This window comes from Taudactylus pleione, unplaced genomic scaffold (genome assembly GCF_031769625.1).
Source record: "Taudactylus pleione unplaced genomic scaffold, aTauple2 ptg000685l, whole genome shotgun sequence".
Classification (NCBI taxonomy): Eukaryota; Metazoa; Chordata; class Amphibia; order Anura; family Myobatrachidae; genus Taudactylus; species Taudactylus pleione.
The window spans coordinates 552,055-572,475 of NW_028285087.1; the positions used below are offsets into that span (position 1 = coordinate 552,055).

Here is a 20,421-nt window from a genome sequence, read left to right on the forward strand (position 1 = left end):
GGCATCTACAAGGGCCGACATATCCAGTACCGAGCAGGCCTGGACTGCCAGCCGATCCTGCTTCTGAACCTACGGATATCTCTTCAGTCTGACGGGACAGGCCTACAACTGGGAGATACCGATTTTCTCAGTTCGCCCGGTATTGGTGTCAAGTTGCCGCGGCTACGTGGGTAGGAGGGTACGCCCTCTTTACAAGGGCCTTACAGATCCAGAAAGCTATGCAGTTGTTGCGGTAAGCGGAGCTCATTAGGCCATCCCCACTATCTCAGTGAGGGACTGGTTGTTCTGTTTTCTTTCTGGTGCGGTGGCTGAATGGTCCTCTTTGGCCTATTCTCTGTCTCAATTCCCTGAACCAGTTCCTAAAGCTACCTGGGCTCAGGAGGAAATCCCTATGCTCCATCATACGATGTTTGGAACCTGGGGACTTTAGGGTATCACTGGATATACAGGACGCGTGCCTACGGGTACTTACAGAGACCTTTCCTCAGCATGGGCTGAGGTTTGCTGTATCACAGCAACACTTACAATTTTTCGGGCTCTGCCTGTTGGGACTGTCCTCAGCCCCACAGGGGTTTACCAGCGTTTTGAATTTTCTGACAGTTCTTCTGTTCAGTATATCCCAATCCTCCTGTACCTGGACGGCCTCCTGCTCTTAGCGGGATCACCGGGGTACTTTACGGCCAGGTCAGGATGACTGTGGCTTCTTCAGGGTGCAGACGTTTAATCAACGGGGAAAAAGTCCTCCCTGCATCCCTCTCTGGGAATTCTTCATCTAGGATCCCTGCTGGATTCTCAGAATCTGAGAATTCTTCTGGCGTAAGACGGAATCTCCTCTCTTCCATTAGGAGTACATGGTTGTCTGCGCAGTCGACAGATGTCTTTACACTCTGGGATGCGTGGTGGAATGGGCTCAGTTCCATTCCAGGCCTTTCCATAATTGGCTCATCTCCAGATGGAATGAGTTTTTTCTGTCGGATAACTGTTCAAACGATGATGCTCTCTCCGGAGGCAAGTCGGTCCCTGTCCGGGTGGCTATGGCCATCTCGTCCAGGGTTTTCTTTGCTAGGGACAGTGTCTGGATCGAATCCTTTTCAGTGCAGTTGGACGTCTGTCGATTCCACCCTGTCAATTAACTTACTCTGGCATAACTCTTGTTTCCCGGTGAACCTGAAAAGGTTCAGTCCGACAGGGTCAGGACAGTGGCTTCCTTTTTAGCAACACTGTTCGTTGGGTGGCAATGACAGGTATGCCACATATTCGGACATAGTCCGAGGGTCTCCTCCCGACCATCTCGGCAGCGTTCATTTCAGGAGCTCTCCATTGGGAAGCGGGAGTCCTCAGCCGTCACGACGTGCATCCCGGGGACTAGTCTCTTCCCCAAGAGAGGTTTCATCTCCTGGTGAGCAGGGGGGGCCCCCCTGAGGTGACCCTCATGGCCTTCTGACTTTATCACACTATGGTGTTACAGTTCAGCTCTGGGGATTCTGAAGCAAACTTCAGCGACTCTTTGTCGGTGAAGTGGTCCTTCCACTTTGTGTACCTGTGTTCTCCGGTCTCCCTTCTTCCTCGAGGTCTTTGGAAGTGTTTTCAATCGAGACGGAGATGCTTTCCTGCTGGTGGCTCCTGATTGTCCCAGATGTCAGGGGTACTTGGATCTTCGGAGTCTCTACATCGATACTCCATCCCTGATGCTTCACTGCCCGGACCTGTTGTCTCAGGGTCCTTGGTTTTGCCTTGGACCTGGGTCGTTTGTCTTTGACTGTGTCCTTACAGTGGTCTTACGGCTTCCCTGGCTTTGTCATCGTTGGAATGATTAGAGCACATGGATCAGCTTTTGCTGGGACCTACCACAAACTGTGGCAGCCATAATTCTTATGGTATTATACCTATCGATACGATCCTCTGGTGTCCAGGATTTCCAGATATTCTGGCATTCCTTCCGGCTGGCTTGGGTTTCACCCTCGGCCTGGTCTTCCTGACAGTGCGGATCTCTACACTGTCAGTATGGTTAAGATATGGAATTGCTTCACTCTGGTATCCAGTTCATCCTTTGGAGTGTTTTCTTGATTATGCCTCCATTTGTCCTCCCTAGGGACTCCTTGGGAGTAAGTAGTGGTTCTTCGTTACCTCCGGGGACAGTCAATGGAACCGCTGGTTGTGATAGCCATTACATGGTCTATTGCTTAGGCTCTCTCTTTCTCTCAGGGTGTTTATATCAACCAGGAGAGTGTCTGAATTGGGAGCGTTCTCATGTGGCTCCCTCTTCTGGAGGGCATCATGTCAGGGTGGGAGTTGCTCTCGCCCTGTGTTTCTTCTTAGTGGTTTTCAGGTTCCATATTATTCTGGAACTTATGGTACGGCCATTCTGTCCCCAGTCCTCTCGGCTGGTGTGGCCTCATTGACTGTGGTCTGGCCTCTTTGGATTTATGTGATCCGTTCAGGTTCCTTACGGAAATCGGACTCCTTATTGGTGGTCTGAGATTTCTGGTTTTCACAGGAAAGGATGGCCGGCCTATAACCAAATGTTGGCTTGGATGGCCTCGTAGGTCTTCCTCAGGGGCCTACCCATGGGTAGGTCTTCCTGTTGTTGATGCTTGTTTTTTCTCGGGCCATGTGACCCTCGTGTGCGGCTCGCTGTGGCGCCTCGGCTGTTTTGCCTTACTAGGTGGCCACGTGGTCTTCTGTCCACACCTTTTTAAGGTTCTAGGCATTGGTTTCCTTTGCCTCTCAGGATGCTTCCTTTTTGACGACGGATTCTCCTCTCAGCACAGGAGCGTCCCCACCCTTGGTTGAACTGCTTTGGGACATCCCCAAGGTCAACCCTGTGGACCCCCTATGGACCCTGAAGTAGAAAACAAGAGATATGGTAAGAACTTACCTTTGTTATCTCTGTTTCTACGAAGTCCATAGGGTCCACAGGGCGCCCGCCCTGACGCACCTGGCTTCATATGGGCTGTGTGGCTGGTCACCGGTTTTCCGTCTCCCATTTCTGTGAGTATGGTTATTGAGTGTTCCAGTTTTCTCTCTCTTTTTCTCTCCTCCTCCGGCCTTTGGCTACTTACAAACTGAGGTGCCTCTGGCTTGGGGGTGGGGTTATAGGGAGAGTGGACCCAGTGCATCCTGGGAGCTAAAAGCTTTAACTGCGTGGTGCCCGGATTTGGTTCCCAACCTATACCCCAAGGTCAACCCTGTGGACCCTATGGACTTCGTAGAAACAGAGATAACAAAGGTAAGTTCTTACCATATCTCTTGTTATATTTGTTTGGCGAATGTCTTCCAGAGCTTTAAATAGTTATTTAGCAAGAGCAAAGTAAGCCAATAGACGACAGAGCGATAAATGTTATATATAAAATTAATTGGTCTGTTTGTCTGTCTGTCCGGTTAAGCATTCATACATCCGTGCACCGATTGGGATGAATCCAACACGAAGTTGTCCAGTTGGATGTTGGACAGGTTTTTAGGGAGTTAGGGTCCCAGTCGGACCTCCCATTGGCCTACGCTGGGCAGAACTTTGACCCGGGGAGCCTGTTCTGGGCCTTCCACTGGATGGATTTGGATGAAAACTTCACAGAGGGGGCAATTGGTCTGGGATGCCTAAAGGAGTGGTTGGGGTCCTGGTCAGACCTCACGGCGAAGTGCACGGGGTAGAACATTGACCCAGGGATCCTGTTCTGGGCCTTCCACTGGATGGATTTGGATGAAAACTTCACAGAGGGGGGCAATTGGTCTAGGATGCCTAAAGGAGTGGTTGGGGTCCTGGTCAGACCTCACGGCAAAGTGCACGGGGTAGAACAGGGAGCCTGTTCTGGGCTTTTCACTGGATGGATTTGGATGACTTCACATAATAAAACTTATTAGCTTGGAAGATTTAAACCCAGGCAAAGCTAGTTTATAATAAAAGTAAAGTTTTAATGAAGGGTCCTGGTGGTTCCGTAATGATGATAAATGGTGACAGCCTTTATTTTCCTGGGTATAATATAAGGCAAAGTCCGTACGAATGGCGACGTACTGGTACTGCGTGATCGTTTCATCCCATACCCCAGCTGTTCTGGTCTGAAGGGAGGGTTACCTGTACGGATGGCCATGCCCTCCTCCAGAGCATTTGTGGTTGACCATTTGTTTTTTGTGCCATGACACTAATGTTATACGTATGTCATGTCCTTCATACTTTGACCCAATCAATACTTTAGGAGATTATCGTTTCCGCCTCCTTCTGTTGAGCCACTGTTATGTGGACATTGGTGCTGCTTTCGTCCTGCACATTCATACATTGGCAGGTTGTGTGCCACCATACAGAACTGCAGCATGTGGTGGCCCAGTGCCCTATTAATTGATTATATATTGGCATTTCCAGTTCTGCCTTTTTAACATCGATTTTTTTACTACCTCCTTGTCCCTTGATTATGTAACCTAAGTCCTTCACTAGTTATGATGGATGAAACTCAAAATGGAATGTTAAATGTACGCCATCTCACATGAGATTGATAGAGCGCGGTTCTCTGACTCCTCCTTTTTACCATTGTGATATGAAAGCTTATTCATCTTACCACACCATCTACAGTTATTCCACCGGTCACCGGTAATTGACATTGTTTAATTCTTTTGTGATGAAACTTTATCTAACTGAGTAATCTAACGAACAGGTGGTAAAAATAACTTATTGTTTACACACTACGTTTTCCTGCACGACATCAGCTTGTCGCACTCCTGACGTCGAGAGCCGATCTGGCGGGTTATTGAGTGAATGGCTATCAGCCCCGGGTGCTGTGTACGCACTGTGCGATATCACACCCACCAGCCGAGAACTGGCTGATCGGCCTGATTTATTGCGCAGTGTTTATCTAGCTTTATCATTTGTAACATTAAGCTATGACTGCAGCTTTTTCTGATTGGTAGATGTGATCGATGCGGCCCACCAGCGGAATAAAATGTTGAGGAAACATAGCCCCCAAAAAAACAACTATTATGTAACTTTTTCAACACGTCTTGTTTCAAAAATATTTTTTGCTTCAAAAAAAATAAATAAATGATCCTAGAATACAATATTTTAAAATCATACTAGTAAAGCTAAAGTAGTTCTCAAATATCACGTCCCAAGAGCATTGCCGAACACACACGCACTCTTTTACGTTTTGTCTTTGGAATATATCCACACTCATTGAGCTCTGCTGTTTGTTGGGGGATGACCATTGTTTGTTTATATTCCAGAGAGGGATTTAATAGATGACATAACGTTAACCCTCCTTTATCCCCTCTCCTTCCAGCAATGGTACAGAGTGCTGGTGCACAATCTGGAGTGGAGCGTGAGGACCGCACAGGTTCTGTATATTGACTACGGCAATATGGAGACTTTGAACCTGGGTGACTTGCAGCCGATGTACAAAGATGTAGAGCTGTTACCGCCTTCTGTGAGTCAAGTCTCTCTTTGCAGATTTTTTTTTTTTCTTCTTCTTCAGCGGTTGGAAAGCGCGGTTGCTGAGGGGAACACATCATCAATATTCACGGTTTCATGTCTTGCTTTTCCACAGGCGATCAAATGCTGCCTTGCTAATGTTGTTGCTCCACCCTTTGGGTGGTCTCCTGAATGCTTGGTAGATGTAAAGAAATTTCTCCTAGGGAAACAGTTGTCTCTTCGTATTGTCCATCTGGTCAAAGAGGAGCTGCCGAGATACGCCATCGATATTTGGATTCCGGATACAGGTGTGAGCTGGTTCTGGTACTTAAACGTAGATGCTGCTGCGCCTTACTACACTGGCGCTAACTTTGTCTCTCACCGGGTTTCCTTTTTTCCTTTGTACAGGCGAGCATATAAATAAAATCATGCTGGAGAAAGGGTACTCCTTTACACCACCAGGAAGAGACCACGTGCAAGAGGCGGCCTCTGAGACAGGTTGGCTTGGGGTTAGGGCAGGCAATAACAAGACGACATTGTAAGATGTATAGATCTGACACAGGACCTTTTCCTGTGCTGCTTGTCCTGCCAAATGTACTATCATCTATGCATTCTTCCTTTAGCACTTTATATCTCCTGCTAATGGGCTACTTCGTGCAAGGCCACAGGTGTAATGATATTTCCATGCATCTGCTCTCATGTGCTCTCATGTTTGGTGTATGGTCTCGTTTTGCTAACAACCTTTAATCTATCCTGTGCATGATAAAGCAAAGCTAGACTCTTAGGGGTGTATTTACTAAAAGTGCAAGTTTATAGAAGTGGAGATGTTGTCCATCGCAACCATTCAGATTCTAGCTATTATCTTCTAGAAGGTGCTAGATAAATGATAGGTAGAAACTGGTTGCTATGGGCAACATCTCCACTTCTAAAAACCTGCACCTTATTAAATATACCCCTTAAGGTGCACATTTATTTTCACGGCAACTGCTTCTTACTCTGCACATTTGGTAATCCTCCAAGATCTGTACTGCTGTCCGCTCTATACAGAGCCTTAGATTTAGTAGCATAGACCCACTAAATGTGCTCTTGGGACAGAAGCACTGCAAATCTGTGACCACTTCATGTGATAACATTAACGTCGGGTTTGTATTGTTGTTTTATTTTTTAGACTTGCAATAAATCAATGAGTTTTTTTTTTTTTTCTACTTCAGGGTCCATAGGGTATCCACAGGATACCTTGGGGTATAGGTGTGACGTCAGTCGCTGGGCACCATAGAGTTAAGCTTTTCAGCCTCCCAGGATGCACTAGGGTCCCCCTCCTATACCCCGCCCCCGAGCCAAGGCACCTCAGTTTAGTTTGGTGCCCGGCCGGAGTCTGGTGCACCTGTCGTAGTGGGGGCTAGAAGAGCCCCTGAAGCTTTCTTCAATGCAGCTGTGGCTGCACATCTGGATGTACAGCATGGACAGTCAGTCCTGACGTCCATGCTGTCTTCCCTACACCCCCGCCGGTACCGATCCGGGGATGCTGGTGAGCATCTGGGGTCACAGCTAGCGGTGACCCATGATGTTCCGGACCATGACCGGATCCAAGGGGGACAAAGGTAAGCAGCGGGGTCCCGCGGTGTGTCCCCGCTGGTCACATGGTCCTAAGTCCCCAGGCAGGGGGCTCCCTGGGGACTGGCTGCAGCGTGGAGCCAGGCGACCAACCTGCGCTTTCCACTACCCCCTGGGACAGCGGACCGCAGCAGAGCGGTAGCGCTGCGGTGTCCCAGGGGTTAAATGCATGCCAGGGGAGCGCGCCTTCCCTGTCTCACAGCCGGCGCCTCCCCCGCTGCACACAGCCCTCTCTGCACGCTGCCGACTGGTCCTGTGGCAGCGCTCCTCCCCCAGGCCAGCCTCCTCTCTGCTCCTCGGCGGCCATCTTCTCCAGAACGCATGGTGAACGCTGCTGGAAGCCTGGAAGGAAGCATCGTGGTCTGGGTCCCCCCGCATACCTCTCCTCCGCTGTGGTCAGGTCTGTGTATGCAGCGCTGTGTCCTACCAGGCCCTGTGTCTGCGTAGTTGAGTGATCAGCGCTGTTAGTGCAGGAATTGATTTTCTTTGCATTGTATGTGACTGTGCTAGCGCTGCTGCTTGTAACTTTTCTCTAAACTGTCAGCTTTATTACTGTCCCTGCTAAGCCCTTGCGGTGCGGTGCTGCAGGGTGGTCTCTCGCCTATTTAATATATAATTGGTGAGAGAGGTCACATACGTGGTGCCATCATGTCCGAAAGTGATTTTCCCCTCCGGCTACAGTGTACTACGTGTAAAGTACCATTAGCGGAGGGGGAGGGTAGCGCGGAGGGCCTTTGCCGGCAGTGTTTGTCCATGGCGCGGCCTCTTACGGTTGCAGCATCGGTACAGGAGCCTCCCTGGGCTTGTTTCGCTCAGGCGCTTACAGCCTTAGTGGGCCAGTTAGATCCGCAGCCTGCGTTTACACCGATGGGTTTATCCCAGCAGTCAGTGGTGTCGTCACCCATGCAGGGTTTCCCACGACAATTGGTGGTAACCCACAGTCTCCCTATTTCCCCGCTCCCGGTTTCTCAGGAGCCAGCGTGGGTTAACTCCCTGACGAGTTCTGTACAGCACTTGTCGGATGTGTTGCAAGGGGAGTCTGTGATGCGGCCGCATAAACGGCCGGTGGCGTCTCTGTCGGCTCCTTATGAGGATGACGAGGGGACGTCTGATGATGGGGAGATTCTGGATCCTTACGATCAGGAACCTCTCCATACTAAGGACGCTGATGCTAAGTCCAAAGTATATATTCCTGGTCTTATTTGGGCGGTCTGCACAGCCTTGGTGATTGAGGACGAAGTTCCCCCAGCGGCTAAATCTAAGTACGCCTTTTTCAAAGATGCGAAGGGCGATGCCACAGTCTTTCCTCTTTCGGGTCAGTTGGTGGACCATTTAGAGGAGGCGTGGAAACAACCTGGCAAAAGATACCAGCCGCAGAGACGCCTGGCGGTGGCTTATCCGTTCGCGGATAATTATTTTGCAAAGTGGGAATCCCCTCCACAGGTGGATTCTCACGTGACCCGTCTTGTCCATAGTGCCACATTGCCGATGCCATCTATGTCCTCCCTTAAGGATGCTACGGACCGCAAGGTGGAGATCTGCCTGAAGTCCGCTTATTCCCTTGCGGGGGGGGCAGCACGGCCGGCTATGGCCATTTGCTGGGTTGCCAGAGCGATGGAGCGCTGGGCGGATTCATTAGAGGCTTCTTTTGATTCCGACTGTCCGGCCGAACAGGCGGAGTTGATTGGTAATCTCCGTGATTCGCCCACTTATATCAACAAGGCGGCCCTAGACATTAGTACTCTGGTGTCTAGAATTTCTTCAGCAGCGGTGGCCGCTCGTCGCACCTTGTGGCTGCGATCCTGGAAGGCGGACGCAGATTCCAAAAAGGGTCTGGAGGCGTTGCCGTTTACCGGAGAAGTTCTCTTCGGTCCGGATCTGGATAAGATTGTGGCCACGCTGGCGGCAGCCAAATCGGCTTGTCTCCCGTCGGCCGCTGCTCCTTCTGGTTCTGGACCATCGTCCTTTCGGTCATCTAGGGCCCAGGGCAGGCCCAAACCACAGTCGTTTCCTCGACAGGCTGGCCCTAAGAAATCAGCCAAGCCCCGGAAGCAGGCATGGAGTACCAGACGTCCGGCCCCCAAGCCAGATGACAAGCCTGCGGCCTGACGGTCCGGGCCTCCCTTTGGGGGATCCCAGGGTGGGAGGCCGCCTGCTGCAGTTCGCCCAGTGTTGGTTGGCCACTACGACAGACACTTGGGTTCTGGAGGTGGTTTCCCACGGATACGCCCTCTCCTTCCGGCACAGACCCCCGGCTCGATTCTTCACCACGGGTCTACCATCAGACCGGAACAAGGCTACGGAGCTGCGGAAGGTCTTGCACACTATGCTCCAGGCTGGAGTTATAGTGCCTGTTCCATTCTCCCAGAGGGGCCAGGGTTTCTATTCAAATCTTTTTTTGGTACAGAAACCCAATGGGTCGTATCGTCCGATTCTCAACCTCAAAGCACTCAACAAGTCTTTGCGGGTTCCCAAGTTTCGGATGGAGACCCTACGGGCCATCATTCTGGCGCTGGAACCTGGGGACTACATGGTGTCATTGGACATACAGGACGCTTACCTGCATGTCCCTATTCTTTTGCGCCATCAACAGTTCCTCAGGTTTGCAATCCGCAGCGACCACTTCCAGTTTCGGGCGTTACCTTTTGGCCTGGCGACAGCACCACGTGTTTTCACCAAGGTGATGGCGGTCATGGCGGCTTCTCTGCGGCTGCAGGGAGTCCGCATGTTGCCGTACTTGGACGACCTGTTATTGGTGGCAGGATCTCCAGAGCTGCTGTTACGCCACTTGGACCTGACCATTGCACGGCACGGCTGGCTAATCAACTGGCAGAAGTCCACTCTAATCCCGTCTCGGAGGATTCTTCATCTTGGAGCCTTGTTGGACTCGGGACAGCAAAGGATCTTCGTGACGGAGGACAAGATCTCTGCTTTACAGTCAAGGGTGCGCAGTTGTCTGCACAGCCGCCGGGTGTCCCTACACTCGGCGATGAGGTTACTGGGCTCCATGGTGTCGGTGTTCGACATGGTGGAATACGCCCAGTTTCACTCCAGACCTCTGCAGCACCTGATCCTGTCCAAGTGGAACGGGCTGCCTCAGTCTCTGAAGTCCCAGACGATTGTGATCACCCCGGAGGTTCGCCTGTCCCTTGCGTGGTGGTTACAGACGACCCACCTCAACAAGGGACGTCCGTTTTGGGTTCCAAATTGGGTCCTGTTGACAACGGAGGCCAGTCTTTGGGGTTGGGGAGCAGTTTCGGGTCCACACTTGTTCCAGGGCAGGTGGACGCCGACAGAAGCGGAGCTTCCAATAAATATCTTGGAACTCCGAGCGGTCTTCAATGCTCTCCAGCAGGCACATCGGTTTCTCCAGGGTCACCCGGTGCAGGTCCAGTCGGACAACGCTACCACCGTGGCCTACATAAACAGGCAAGGAGGAACCCGCAGTCGGGCGGCTCTCGTAGAGGTCTCTCGGATCCTGGTTTGGGCGGAGCGCAATCTTCCGGCCATATCAGCGGTCTTCATCCCAGGAGTGCTAAATTGGGAGGCGGACTTTCTAAGTCGCCAGGACATTCATCCGGGGGAATGGTCCCTGCACCCGGACGTTTTTCAACTGCTGGTGGACAGGTGGGGTCTTCCAGAGATCGACCTCATGGCGTCCCGGCACAACAACAAGTTGCCGGTGTACGGGTCTCGCACAAGAGACGAAGGGGGCGTCTCTGGTGGATGCTCTGTCCGTCCGGTGGACATTCCTGTTCGCATACCTGTTCCCTTCGGTCTCCCTTCTTCCAAGGGTAATCCGGAAATTCAAACAGGAAGGAGGGACGCTCCTGTTGATAGCTCCCGCGTGGCCCACACAGCACTGGTTCTCAGACCTTCGGGGTCTGTCCGTGGACAGTCCTCTGCGGTTGCCGCTACGACCGGACCTTCTGTCTCAGGGTCCTTGTCTTCACCCGGACCTGACTCGGCTGTCTTTGACGGCGTGGCTGTTGAGACGGCCATGCTGAGGTCCCGGGGTTTTTCCAGCTCTGTGGTGCGTACCATGTTGCGAGCTCGGAAACCGTCTTCCGCGAGGATATACCATCGCGTGTGGCATACGTTCTTCCAGTGGTGTCGACCGAGAGGTTATGCACCGCGGGAGTTTCGTCTGTCTCGGATTCTCGCCTTCCTGCAAGCGGGACTAGATCATGGGCTTCGCCTTGCTTCCTTGAAGGTACAGGTTTCGGCCCTGTCTGTCTGGTTTCACCGTAGGATTGCTACAATCCCGGATGTGCGCACCTTTATGCAAGGTGTTGTCCGCATTCAGCCGCCCTTTGTTCCACCTGTGGCGCCTTGGGATCTGGCTGTGGTCCTGAGGGCTCTCCAAGGACCTCCGTTTGAACCACTGGACTCAGTGGATCTTAAATGGCTGACAGCCAAGACTGTTTTCCTTCTGGCTATTGCTTCGGCCAGACGTGTTTCTGAGTTAGGGGCTCTTTCTTGTAGACCCCCTTTCTTGGTTTTTCATGGGAACAGGGCAGTGCTCCGCACTCAGCCCGAGTTTCTTCCCGAAGTTGTTTCCCAGTTTCATGTTAACGAGGAAATCGTTGTTCCGGCCTTTAACTCACCGGGTCTTTCCGTGGGTGAGGCCTCTTTGGATGTTGTGCGGTCCTTAAGGACTTATGTTGACCGCACTTCTTCGTTTAGGAAGTCGGACGCTTTGTTTGTCCTCTATGGCTTCCGTAAAAAGGGTTGGCCTGCTTCAAAACAAACTTTGGCAGCCTGGATCCGTATGGCTATTTCTGAAGCTTATCTTCATGAAGGCCTGCCGGTTCCTCCTTCTGTGAAGGCTCATTCCACTAGGTCTGTGGGTCCTTCGTGGGCAGCTCGACGTGGTGCCTCGGCAGTTCAGATCTGCAAGGCTGCTACGTGGTCCTCTGTCCATACCTTCGTGATTTATTACAGGTTTGACACCTTCGCCTCTCAGGATGCTTCCTTCGGGCGGCGGATTCTCCTTTCTGCACAGGAGCGTCCCCACCCTTAAAGGATACTGCTTTGGGACATCCCCAAGGTATCCTGTGGATACCCTATGGACCCTGAAGTAGAAAATATGAGATATGGTAAGAACTTACCCTTGTTATCTCTATTTCTACGAAGTCCATAGGGTTCCACAGGACTCCCGCCCTGTCGCACCTGTGCTGCAGATGGGCTTTGCTCTGGTCACCGGTTTTCCGTCTCCCTCTGGTGAGAATGTGATTCTTGTATGTGTCCAGATCTTTTTTCTCTCTCTTCCTTCTCCTCCTCCGGCCTATGGCTTGATAACTAACTGAGGTGCCTTGGCTCGGGGGCGGGGTATAGGAGGGGTACCCTAGTGCATCCTGGGAGGCTGAAAAGCTTAACTCTATGGTGCCCAGCGACTGACGTCACACCTATACCCCAAGGTATCCTGTGGAACCCTATGGACTTCGTAGAAATAGAGCTAACAAGGGTAAGTTCTTACCATATCTCATATTTTTTCACACTGTGAGAGGTGGATGCGCTGCCAATGTCGAACAGAGTAGAGCGTTTTGCACGTGTGTCCCAATTGTGTCCATACAGAGTCACAGTTGTAATTTCAGGCGCACACTGGGTGTGTCGGTGAAAGTTGTTGCGCACAAAGGCGCTCGTCCTCTCACATAGAGCCGTACTCTGATGGAGAAGCTACACCAGCCACAGGTCTGGTGCAGGTTTCCATGGTGCTACAGATGGTGGTGTCCAAGGACGCACCAATCGGTGTACGGACTCTGAAAGTGGGCGTCTCAGTCCTTGCACATTTGGCCGCACAGATGTACACGGGGAGGAGTTTGTAGAAACATTTGCATAAAGCCGCAGACTTTTGGCACTGCCGATGTCGGAAGTGTACTGTTACATATTGGTGTTTGTAGGACATGTCCTGGGTTTGATCCCTTGATGCTCATTTATTCTTGATTTCACCTATGACCTGCATGTGGTCAGAGCAGCCATTTTGTGGTTGACAATATTCACGAGAGTGCCAATAATCCAGTAGGCATTAGTGACTTTATATTTATAGAGAGAGATTTTAAATATCATCATGTTTTTGACTTGCTAATGTAAGAAATGTCAAACATCCACACATGGTATCACTTGTGAACATACAGAAACTCATTTTCTCAGACCAGGGATTAAGATAGTTGAAAAAAAAACAAAGAACTCTGTTCAGAACTGATCACTTCCTCCCACTGCCACCTCCAAGATTTTGTCCGTGCTGCTCCCCACTTCTGCAGCTCTCTCTCTCCCTATCAGAGACTCCACCTCTCTACAAAACTTCACACAGGACACCCATTGCATCAAAGCCTCCCAGCTCTCATCCTAACCTCCTGCCCCATGCTAGTGTCTGGGGGTCACAGATATTGTTATTGTATATGATCTCACCAATATAATAATAAAATATATAAAAAAAAGGGGGCTAACAGAAATGGTAAACGAAATCAAGACAACGTGAAGTAATAAATTAAGAAAAAAGTAATGAGGCAAAAAAATGAGGAAAGAACTAGGGATGTGTAAGAGAGAACCATAAGTCTCCAGAAGTCCAGTATGTGAACACATCCATCTCTAGATTCTCCAGCCTGATCACAAAAACCAAGAAAAAAAAAGTTTCATGAAGTCCAAAAGGAGTAACAGTGTTCAATTTATGAATCCATTGGGTCTCCAATTGTAGTAGGCGATTCTCGCAATCTCCTCCCCTTTTGTCCAAAGGAACAAAATGAGAGTTATGGTAAGAACTTCCCTTTAACTCTTTCTTCGAAGTCCATAGGGTCCACAGGGAGACCAACAGGGTTGGTAATGGGAAAAAATCCGGGCACCACGCAGTTTTATAGCGCCCAGGATGCATTGGGTCCACTCTCCCTATACCCTGAGCCAGAGGCACCTCAGTTGGTAAGTAGCCAGAGGAGGAAAGAAAGAGAGGACTGGAACACTCAAGAATCACACTCACAGAGAAGGAGATGGGAAACCGGTGACCAGTAAAGTAGCCCATATGAAGCCAGGTGCGTCAGGGCGGGAGCCCTGTGGACCCTATGGACTTCGAAGAAAGAGTTAACAAAGGTAAGTGTTAACCATAACTCTAATTTTCTTCTTCAGGGTCCATAGGCTCCACAGGGAGACCTTGGGGATGTCCCAAAGCAGTAATTTTAAGGGTGGGGATGCTCCTATGCTGAGTGGAGAATCCGCCGCCCAAAGGAAGAGTCCTGAGAAGCAATCGCCAGGAGAAAAAGAGTCTTCGCCGTTAACCACTTAAGCTGCACCGAATCTAGTGGTTCAAATGGGGGACCCTGGAGGGCCCAAAGAACTACCGCCAAATCCCAGGGAGCCATTGGGGGGGAGAAAAGGGAAGTTGAATCCGGAGAACACCCTGCAGAAAGGTATGAATATCCGGGAGTGGCGCTATCCTTCATTGGACCCACACTGACAGTGCAGAGACGTACTTTCAACGAGGCCAGTCGTAGGCCGAGGTACAATCCAGCTTGAAGGAATGCCAGTATTCTGGAAATACGGAACACTTGAGGGTCGTAATCCCTTGAGCGACACCACTGGAAATACAGTCAGGTGCATAAATATTGGGACATTGACAGAATTTTCATATTTTGGCCTCTATTCACCACCACAATGGTTTTGAAATGAAACAAACAAGGTGTGCTTTCACTGCAGACTTTCAGATTTAATTTGTGGGTAAATACATCCAAATCAGGTGTACGGTGTAGGAATTACAACGGTTTCTATATGTGCCTCCCACTTTTTAAGGGGCCAAAAGTAATGGGACTATCAACTCAAAAGCTATTTCATGGACAGGTGTGGGCTATCCCCTCGTTATTTCATTATGAATTAAACAGGTAAAAGGTCTGGAGTTAATTCTAGGTGTGACATTTGCATTTGGAATCGGTTGCTGTCGACTCTCAATATGAGATCCAAAGAGCTGTCACTAGCAGTGAAGCAAGCCATCATTAGGCTGAAAAATCAAACAAACCCATCGGAGAGATGGCAAAAACATTAGGTCTGGCCAAATCAACTGTTTGGAACATTCTTAAAAAGAAAGAACGCACAGGAGAGCTCAGCAACACCAAAAGACCCGGAAGACCACGGAAAACAACTGTGGTGGATGACAGAAGAATTATTTCCCTGGTGAAGAAAAACCCCTTCACAACAGTTGGCCAAATCAAGAACACTCTCCAGGAGGTAGGTGTATATGTGTCAAAGTCAACAATCAAGAGAAGACTTCACAAGAGTGAATATAGAGGGTTCACCACAAGATGTAAATCATTGGTGAGCCACAAAAACAGGAAGACCAGATTAGAGTTTGCCAAACAACATCTAAAAAAGCCATTACAGTTCTGGAACAACATCCTGTGGACAGATGAGACAAAGATCAACTTGTACCAGAGTGATGGGAAGAGAAGAGTATGGAGAAGGAAAGGAACTGCTCATGATCCAAAATATACCACCTCATCAGTGAAGCATGGTGGTGGTAGTGTCATGGCGTGGGCATGTATGGCTGCCAATGGAACTGGTTCCCTTGTATTTATTGATGATGTGACTGCTGACAAAAGCAGCAGAATGAATTCTGAAGTGTTTCGGGCAATATTATATGCTCATATTCAGTCAAATGCTTTAGAACTCATTGGACGGCGCTTGCCAGTGCTGATGGACAATGACTCGAAGCATACTGCAAAAGCAACCAAAGAGTTTTTTAAGGCTAAAAAGTGGAATGTTATGCAATGGCCAAGTCAATCCCCTGACCTGAATCGGATTGAGCATGCATTTCACTTGATGAAGACAAAACTGAAGGGAAACAAGCAGGAACTGAAGACATTTGCCGTAGAGGCCTGGCAGAGCATCACCAGGGATGAAACCCAGCGTCTGGTGATGTCTATGCGTTCCATACTTCAGGCTGTAATTGTCTGCAAAGGATTTGCAACAAAGTATTAAAAAGTGAAAGTTGGATTTAGGATTGTTTAGTTTGTCCCATTACTTTTGGCCCCTTAAAAAGTGGGAGGCACATATAGAAACCGTTGTAATTCCTACACCGGTCACCTGATTCCTACACCGTTTACCCTCAAATGAAATCTGAAAGTCTGCAGTTAAAGCACATCTTGTTTGTTTCATTTCAAAGCCATTGTGGTGGTGAATAGAGGCCAAAATATGAAAATTCTGTCAATGTTTCAATATTTATGCACCTTACTAGGTATGCCACACTCTGTGGTATATTGCAGAAGCAGGTTTTCATGCTCAAAGCATCGTATTGATGACAGAGCCAGAGAATCCTTTGGACCTTAGGAGTCTCAAGAGCCACGCCGTCAAAGACAGACGATCCAGGTCCTGGTAGAGGTAAGGATCTTGAGACAACAAGTCCGGACGTTGAGGCAATAGGAACGTAGTGTCGATTGAGAGACTCCATAGATCTGAGTACCAATGACGTCTGGGCCAAGTTGGAGCCACCAGCAAGTCCGTGCCTCCGTCTTGCTTGAACTTCCGAGGAAACATGTACGCAAACTGGAAGGTCCACTTCACCGACAGAGTGTCTACCAAGCTTGCTTCGGCATCTCTTGATCTGGACCCGTACACTGGTAACTTGTGATTGTGATGGGCCATGAGGTCCGCCTCTTGGAGGTCCCATTTGTCCACTAGGAGTTGAAACACCTCTTTGTGAAGAGACCATTCCCCTGGATGCACGTCGTGACAGCTGAGGAAGTCTGCTTCCCAATTGAGAACCCCCGGAATGAACACTGCCGAAATGGCCAGGAGGTGACACACTGCCTATGTCAGAATGCAGAACACCTGCCGTTGCTGCCCGAATTCGAGTGCCTCCTTGATGGTTGATGTACGCCACTGTTTTGGCATTGTCGGACTGAACCTACACAGCTTTTCTGTGAAGGCTGTGCTTTGCCAACATGAGGGCCCTGTACACAGCCCGAAGTTCCAATATGTTGATTGGAAGGATTGCTTCGAACGCTGTCCAACGACTCTGAAATGAGTGTGGACTGGTCACTGCGCCCCAGCCCCGGAGACTGGCATCCGTTGTTAGAAGTACCCAGTCCGGGATCATTAAGGGATGACCCTTGGTTAGATGAGATGTCAGGAGCCACCAAGACGGAGACAAACGTACCTCCGGAGAGAGCACAATTGTCTGAGCCTTGAGCCGGAGAGATAATCCGTTCCACCTGGAGAGGATCAGCCCCTGCAGGGGCCTTGAATGGAACTGAGCGTATTCCACCATGTTGAATGAGGACACCATGGATCCTAGAACCTGCATCGACGAGTGTGCTGACACTCTGTGACTGCGGAGGCACCTACTCACTCGCAGTTGCAGTGTGAAGATTTTTTCTGGAGTTAGAAAGATTTTCTGCTGGTGAGAATCCAGAAGAGCTCCCAAATGAACCATCCTCTGTGAGGGAATTAGGGATGAGTTTTTCCAATTTTTCAACCACCCGTGCGCTTGCAGACAAGCAATGGTCAGGTGTAAGTGGTGTTGAAGTACCTCTAGAGACCCCGCCAGAAAGAGGAGGTTGTCCAAGTATGGCAGGAGTCGAATACCCTGACTCCGTAGATGGGCTGCCATTACAGCCATGAGTTTGGTAAAGATCCTTGGTAGTGTGTGTCACGACGAGCCGGCCGATTCTCCAGATACCTCAATCTGAGAATCACCACCAGTGACTTACGGTTACCTCAGCACGTGCGGTTTGTCTAACACGGTTCTGCCACCACCAACAAAGTTAACGGGAGCTGTTAGGTTCTCCGCTCAAATCTTGATATGCACACTCACATATAGGTACGTAACTTTGACCTCACAGGCTCGTGAATTCGACAAGAACACGGAGATCACACTGGATTAAGAATGTTTAATCCGAAAAATATTTCCAAGGTTGATTACAGAAAAAGGTAGTACAAATATGGACAATACAAATATCACAAATAGGCTTCAGAAAATAAAAGGAATTAAAATGATAAAAAACCCAGAGTCTTTGTTTCTTAGACCCTGTGTGAAGGAGACACATGGAGTATCAGGTCCAGGCCAGTCTTCAGAGACTCTCCTTAGGCACAACAATACTTATCACTGAGGGAGGTGCATAGTTATACCCCCACAGCTGCACTAGCCCCCACCTTTGGGTTTTTCACTCTTTCATTGCTGTACACTGGGCATTAAGAAATCGGCCACACCCTTCCATATTGTCTATAGAAAGTAGGGGGTCTTGAAACAGTGTGGAGGGGTCTTTAGAAACCAATAAGTAGGTAACATACCCTACATTCCTGTCATCTCCCTCCTAAAGGATTTTATATCCCATGACCTGGCTTGACCAGGTCTGACCATCTTCATTAAGGATGTATCTCTCCCCAAACTTTATGTCCTGTAGAGATAAGAGATGGTTATCTAGATGCCTGGTTCTGTTGATATACACACACACACACATATATGTATAATATACACATTTACATGACATCATTCCTGGCGATTAGTCTTGAGATAACGCCACAACGTGGATTGACCAAAAGGCAGCACCTGAAACTGGAATTGTTGCAGAATAGTAAACCGAAGATAACGCTGGTGGGAAGGCATTATGGGCATATGCAGGTAAGCATCCTGAATGTCCAGGGACACCATGTAATCCCCAGGTTCCATAGCTAGTATGATGGACCATAAAGTCTCCATTCTGAACTTGGGCACCCTGAGGAACTTGTTCAGACATTTGAGGTTGAGGATAGGCCAGTGAGACCCATTCGGCTTCTGAACCAAAAAGAGTAGAATAATAACCAGTCCCTTGTTACCCCTGCTGTCAGCAAGCACTCTATGACTTTTTGAAGCTGTAAGGCCTTGTTTTCGTCTGAAGGAGGGCCTGTGCAGAAAAACTGGTGGGGAGGCCTTGGTGGTGTGACACCAGCGCTTGGCGAACTGAAGAAGTCGGCCTCCCACTCTGGGGTCCCCTAGAGGGAGGCCCGTCCCATCAGGCTGAGGGTTTACCCTCTGGCTTGGTAGTATAGCGTCTGGTACTCCAGGCCTGTTAGGCTTGGTAGCCGATTTGGTGGCTGATTGTCTAGGAAAAGACTGTCCTTTTGCGCTTTCCTCGAGGACGAAAGGACCGAAATGAAGAGGTTCTAGACTTCGAAGGCAGAAATGTTGACTTCTATTTCGCCAGTGTATCCACAATATTGTCCAGGTCTGGGCCAAACAATATCTCGCCATTGTAGGGCAAGGCCTCCAGCCCTTCTTCGAATCAGCATCCGTCCTCCAAGAGCGCAGCCACAGGGAGCGGCGAGCAGACACTGCTGCGGCTGAGACTCTGGAGGTCATTAGAATGGCTTGCAAAGCAGCTTCACCAATATCAGCAGCCGCATCTCTGATGTGGCCCACCAGAGACATCTGAGCCTCAGGAGCCTCCACGGGGAAGAAGCCCTCCAGAATATTAGTCCAGCTCTCAATTGCCTTGGCCACCCATGAGATAGCCATAGACGGACGGGCCACAGCTCCTGAGAGAGAGTAAATCGATTTCAGGTACGTCTCCACCTTCCTATCCGTAGAATCCTTCAATGAAGAGATGGAAGGCATAGGTAACGTAGCACTTTTTATCAAGCGAGTAACATGAGAATCCACCGCAGGAGGTGATTCCCACTTCTTGCAATGACCCTCAGAGAATGGGTAACATGAGGCCAAACGATTTTGTGGTTGATACCTCTTACCTGGCGAATGCCAGGCCTCCGCTATGTGGTCAACCAGCTGGTCAGAGGGGGAAAACAGCTGAAGACCCCTTTATCTGTTTAAACTGAGGGTGTTTGGATTTAGTTGCAGGTTCGTCGTCTTCTCTAACTAATATGGATCTGACTGCCCGCACCAAAGTAGGGAAATTTAATACTTGATTTAGGTTCCACCTCCTGATGAAGGAAGTCGGAGTCAGACATATCCTCCACCTCCACAGTGTCAGACGTCATATCTGTGTCCAATAGTAGTGTAGACTGGGAAGACACCATAGGGCGTTTTGAAAAGCCGTAGAGGAAGCTGCAAACTTTGTACTGACTTAGAAAAAACATCCACACAGGGTGGCTGTATAACTTGTGGTAATCCCTGTGGAAAACCCTGGTAGGCGGCGACAGTCTGCGGCACAGGAGTAGACTGCAAAAAATGTGGGATACCCTGAGAGGGAAGGATGGCATGTTGAGGTAACGCCATATGGGTTACCACGGCCGGGACCGCCAGGCACTCCGCAATGGAGGCCAGGGTCTGAGCAAACACTGCCTAAGGGGGGTCCTATGAGGGGCCCGGTACCTGATGGCACCTCACACATAACCCATCCTGAGTCAAATCCTCCTTACACCTGCAGCACATAACTTGCAGGATAGTCAAGTGGGTGCAGTATTTTGCTCGATCTCCTTGTCAGACATAGCTGACTGAC

General features: G+C 49.6%; 1 protein-coding gene across 1 annotated transcript in view; it reads left to right on the forward strand.

Annotated features, from left to right (window-relative positions):
* Positions 1-20,421, forward strand: part of TDRD1 (tudor domain containing 1) — a 197,311-nt gene that overhangs the window by 96,135 nt on the left and 80,755 nt on the right. The window contains exons 8-10 of the mRNA XM_088456052.1: positions 5,265-5,408; positions 5,529-5,700; positions 5,801-5,890. Of these exons, the coding sequence (XP_088312178.1) occupies positions 5,265-5,408; positions 5,529-5,700; positions 5,801-5,890 (406 nt within the window). The remainder of the gene's footprint in view (positions 1-5,264; positions 5,409-5,528; positions 5,701-5,800; positions 5,891-20,421) is intronic.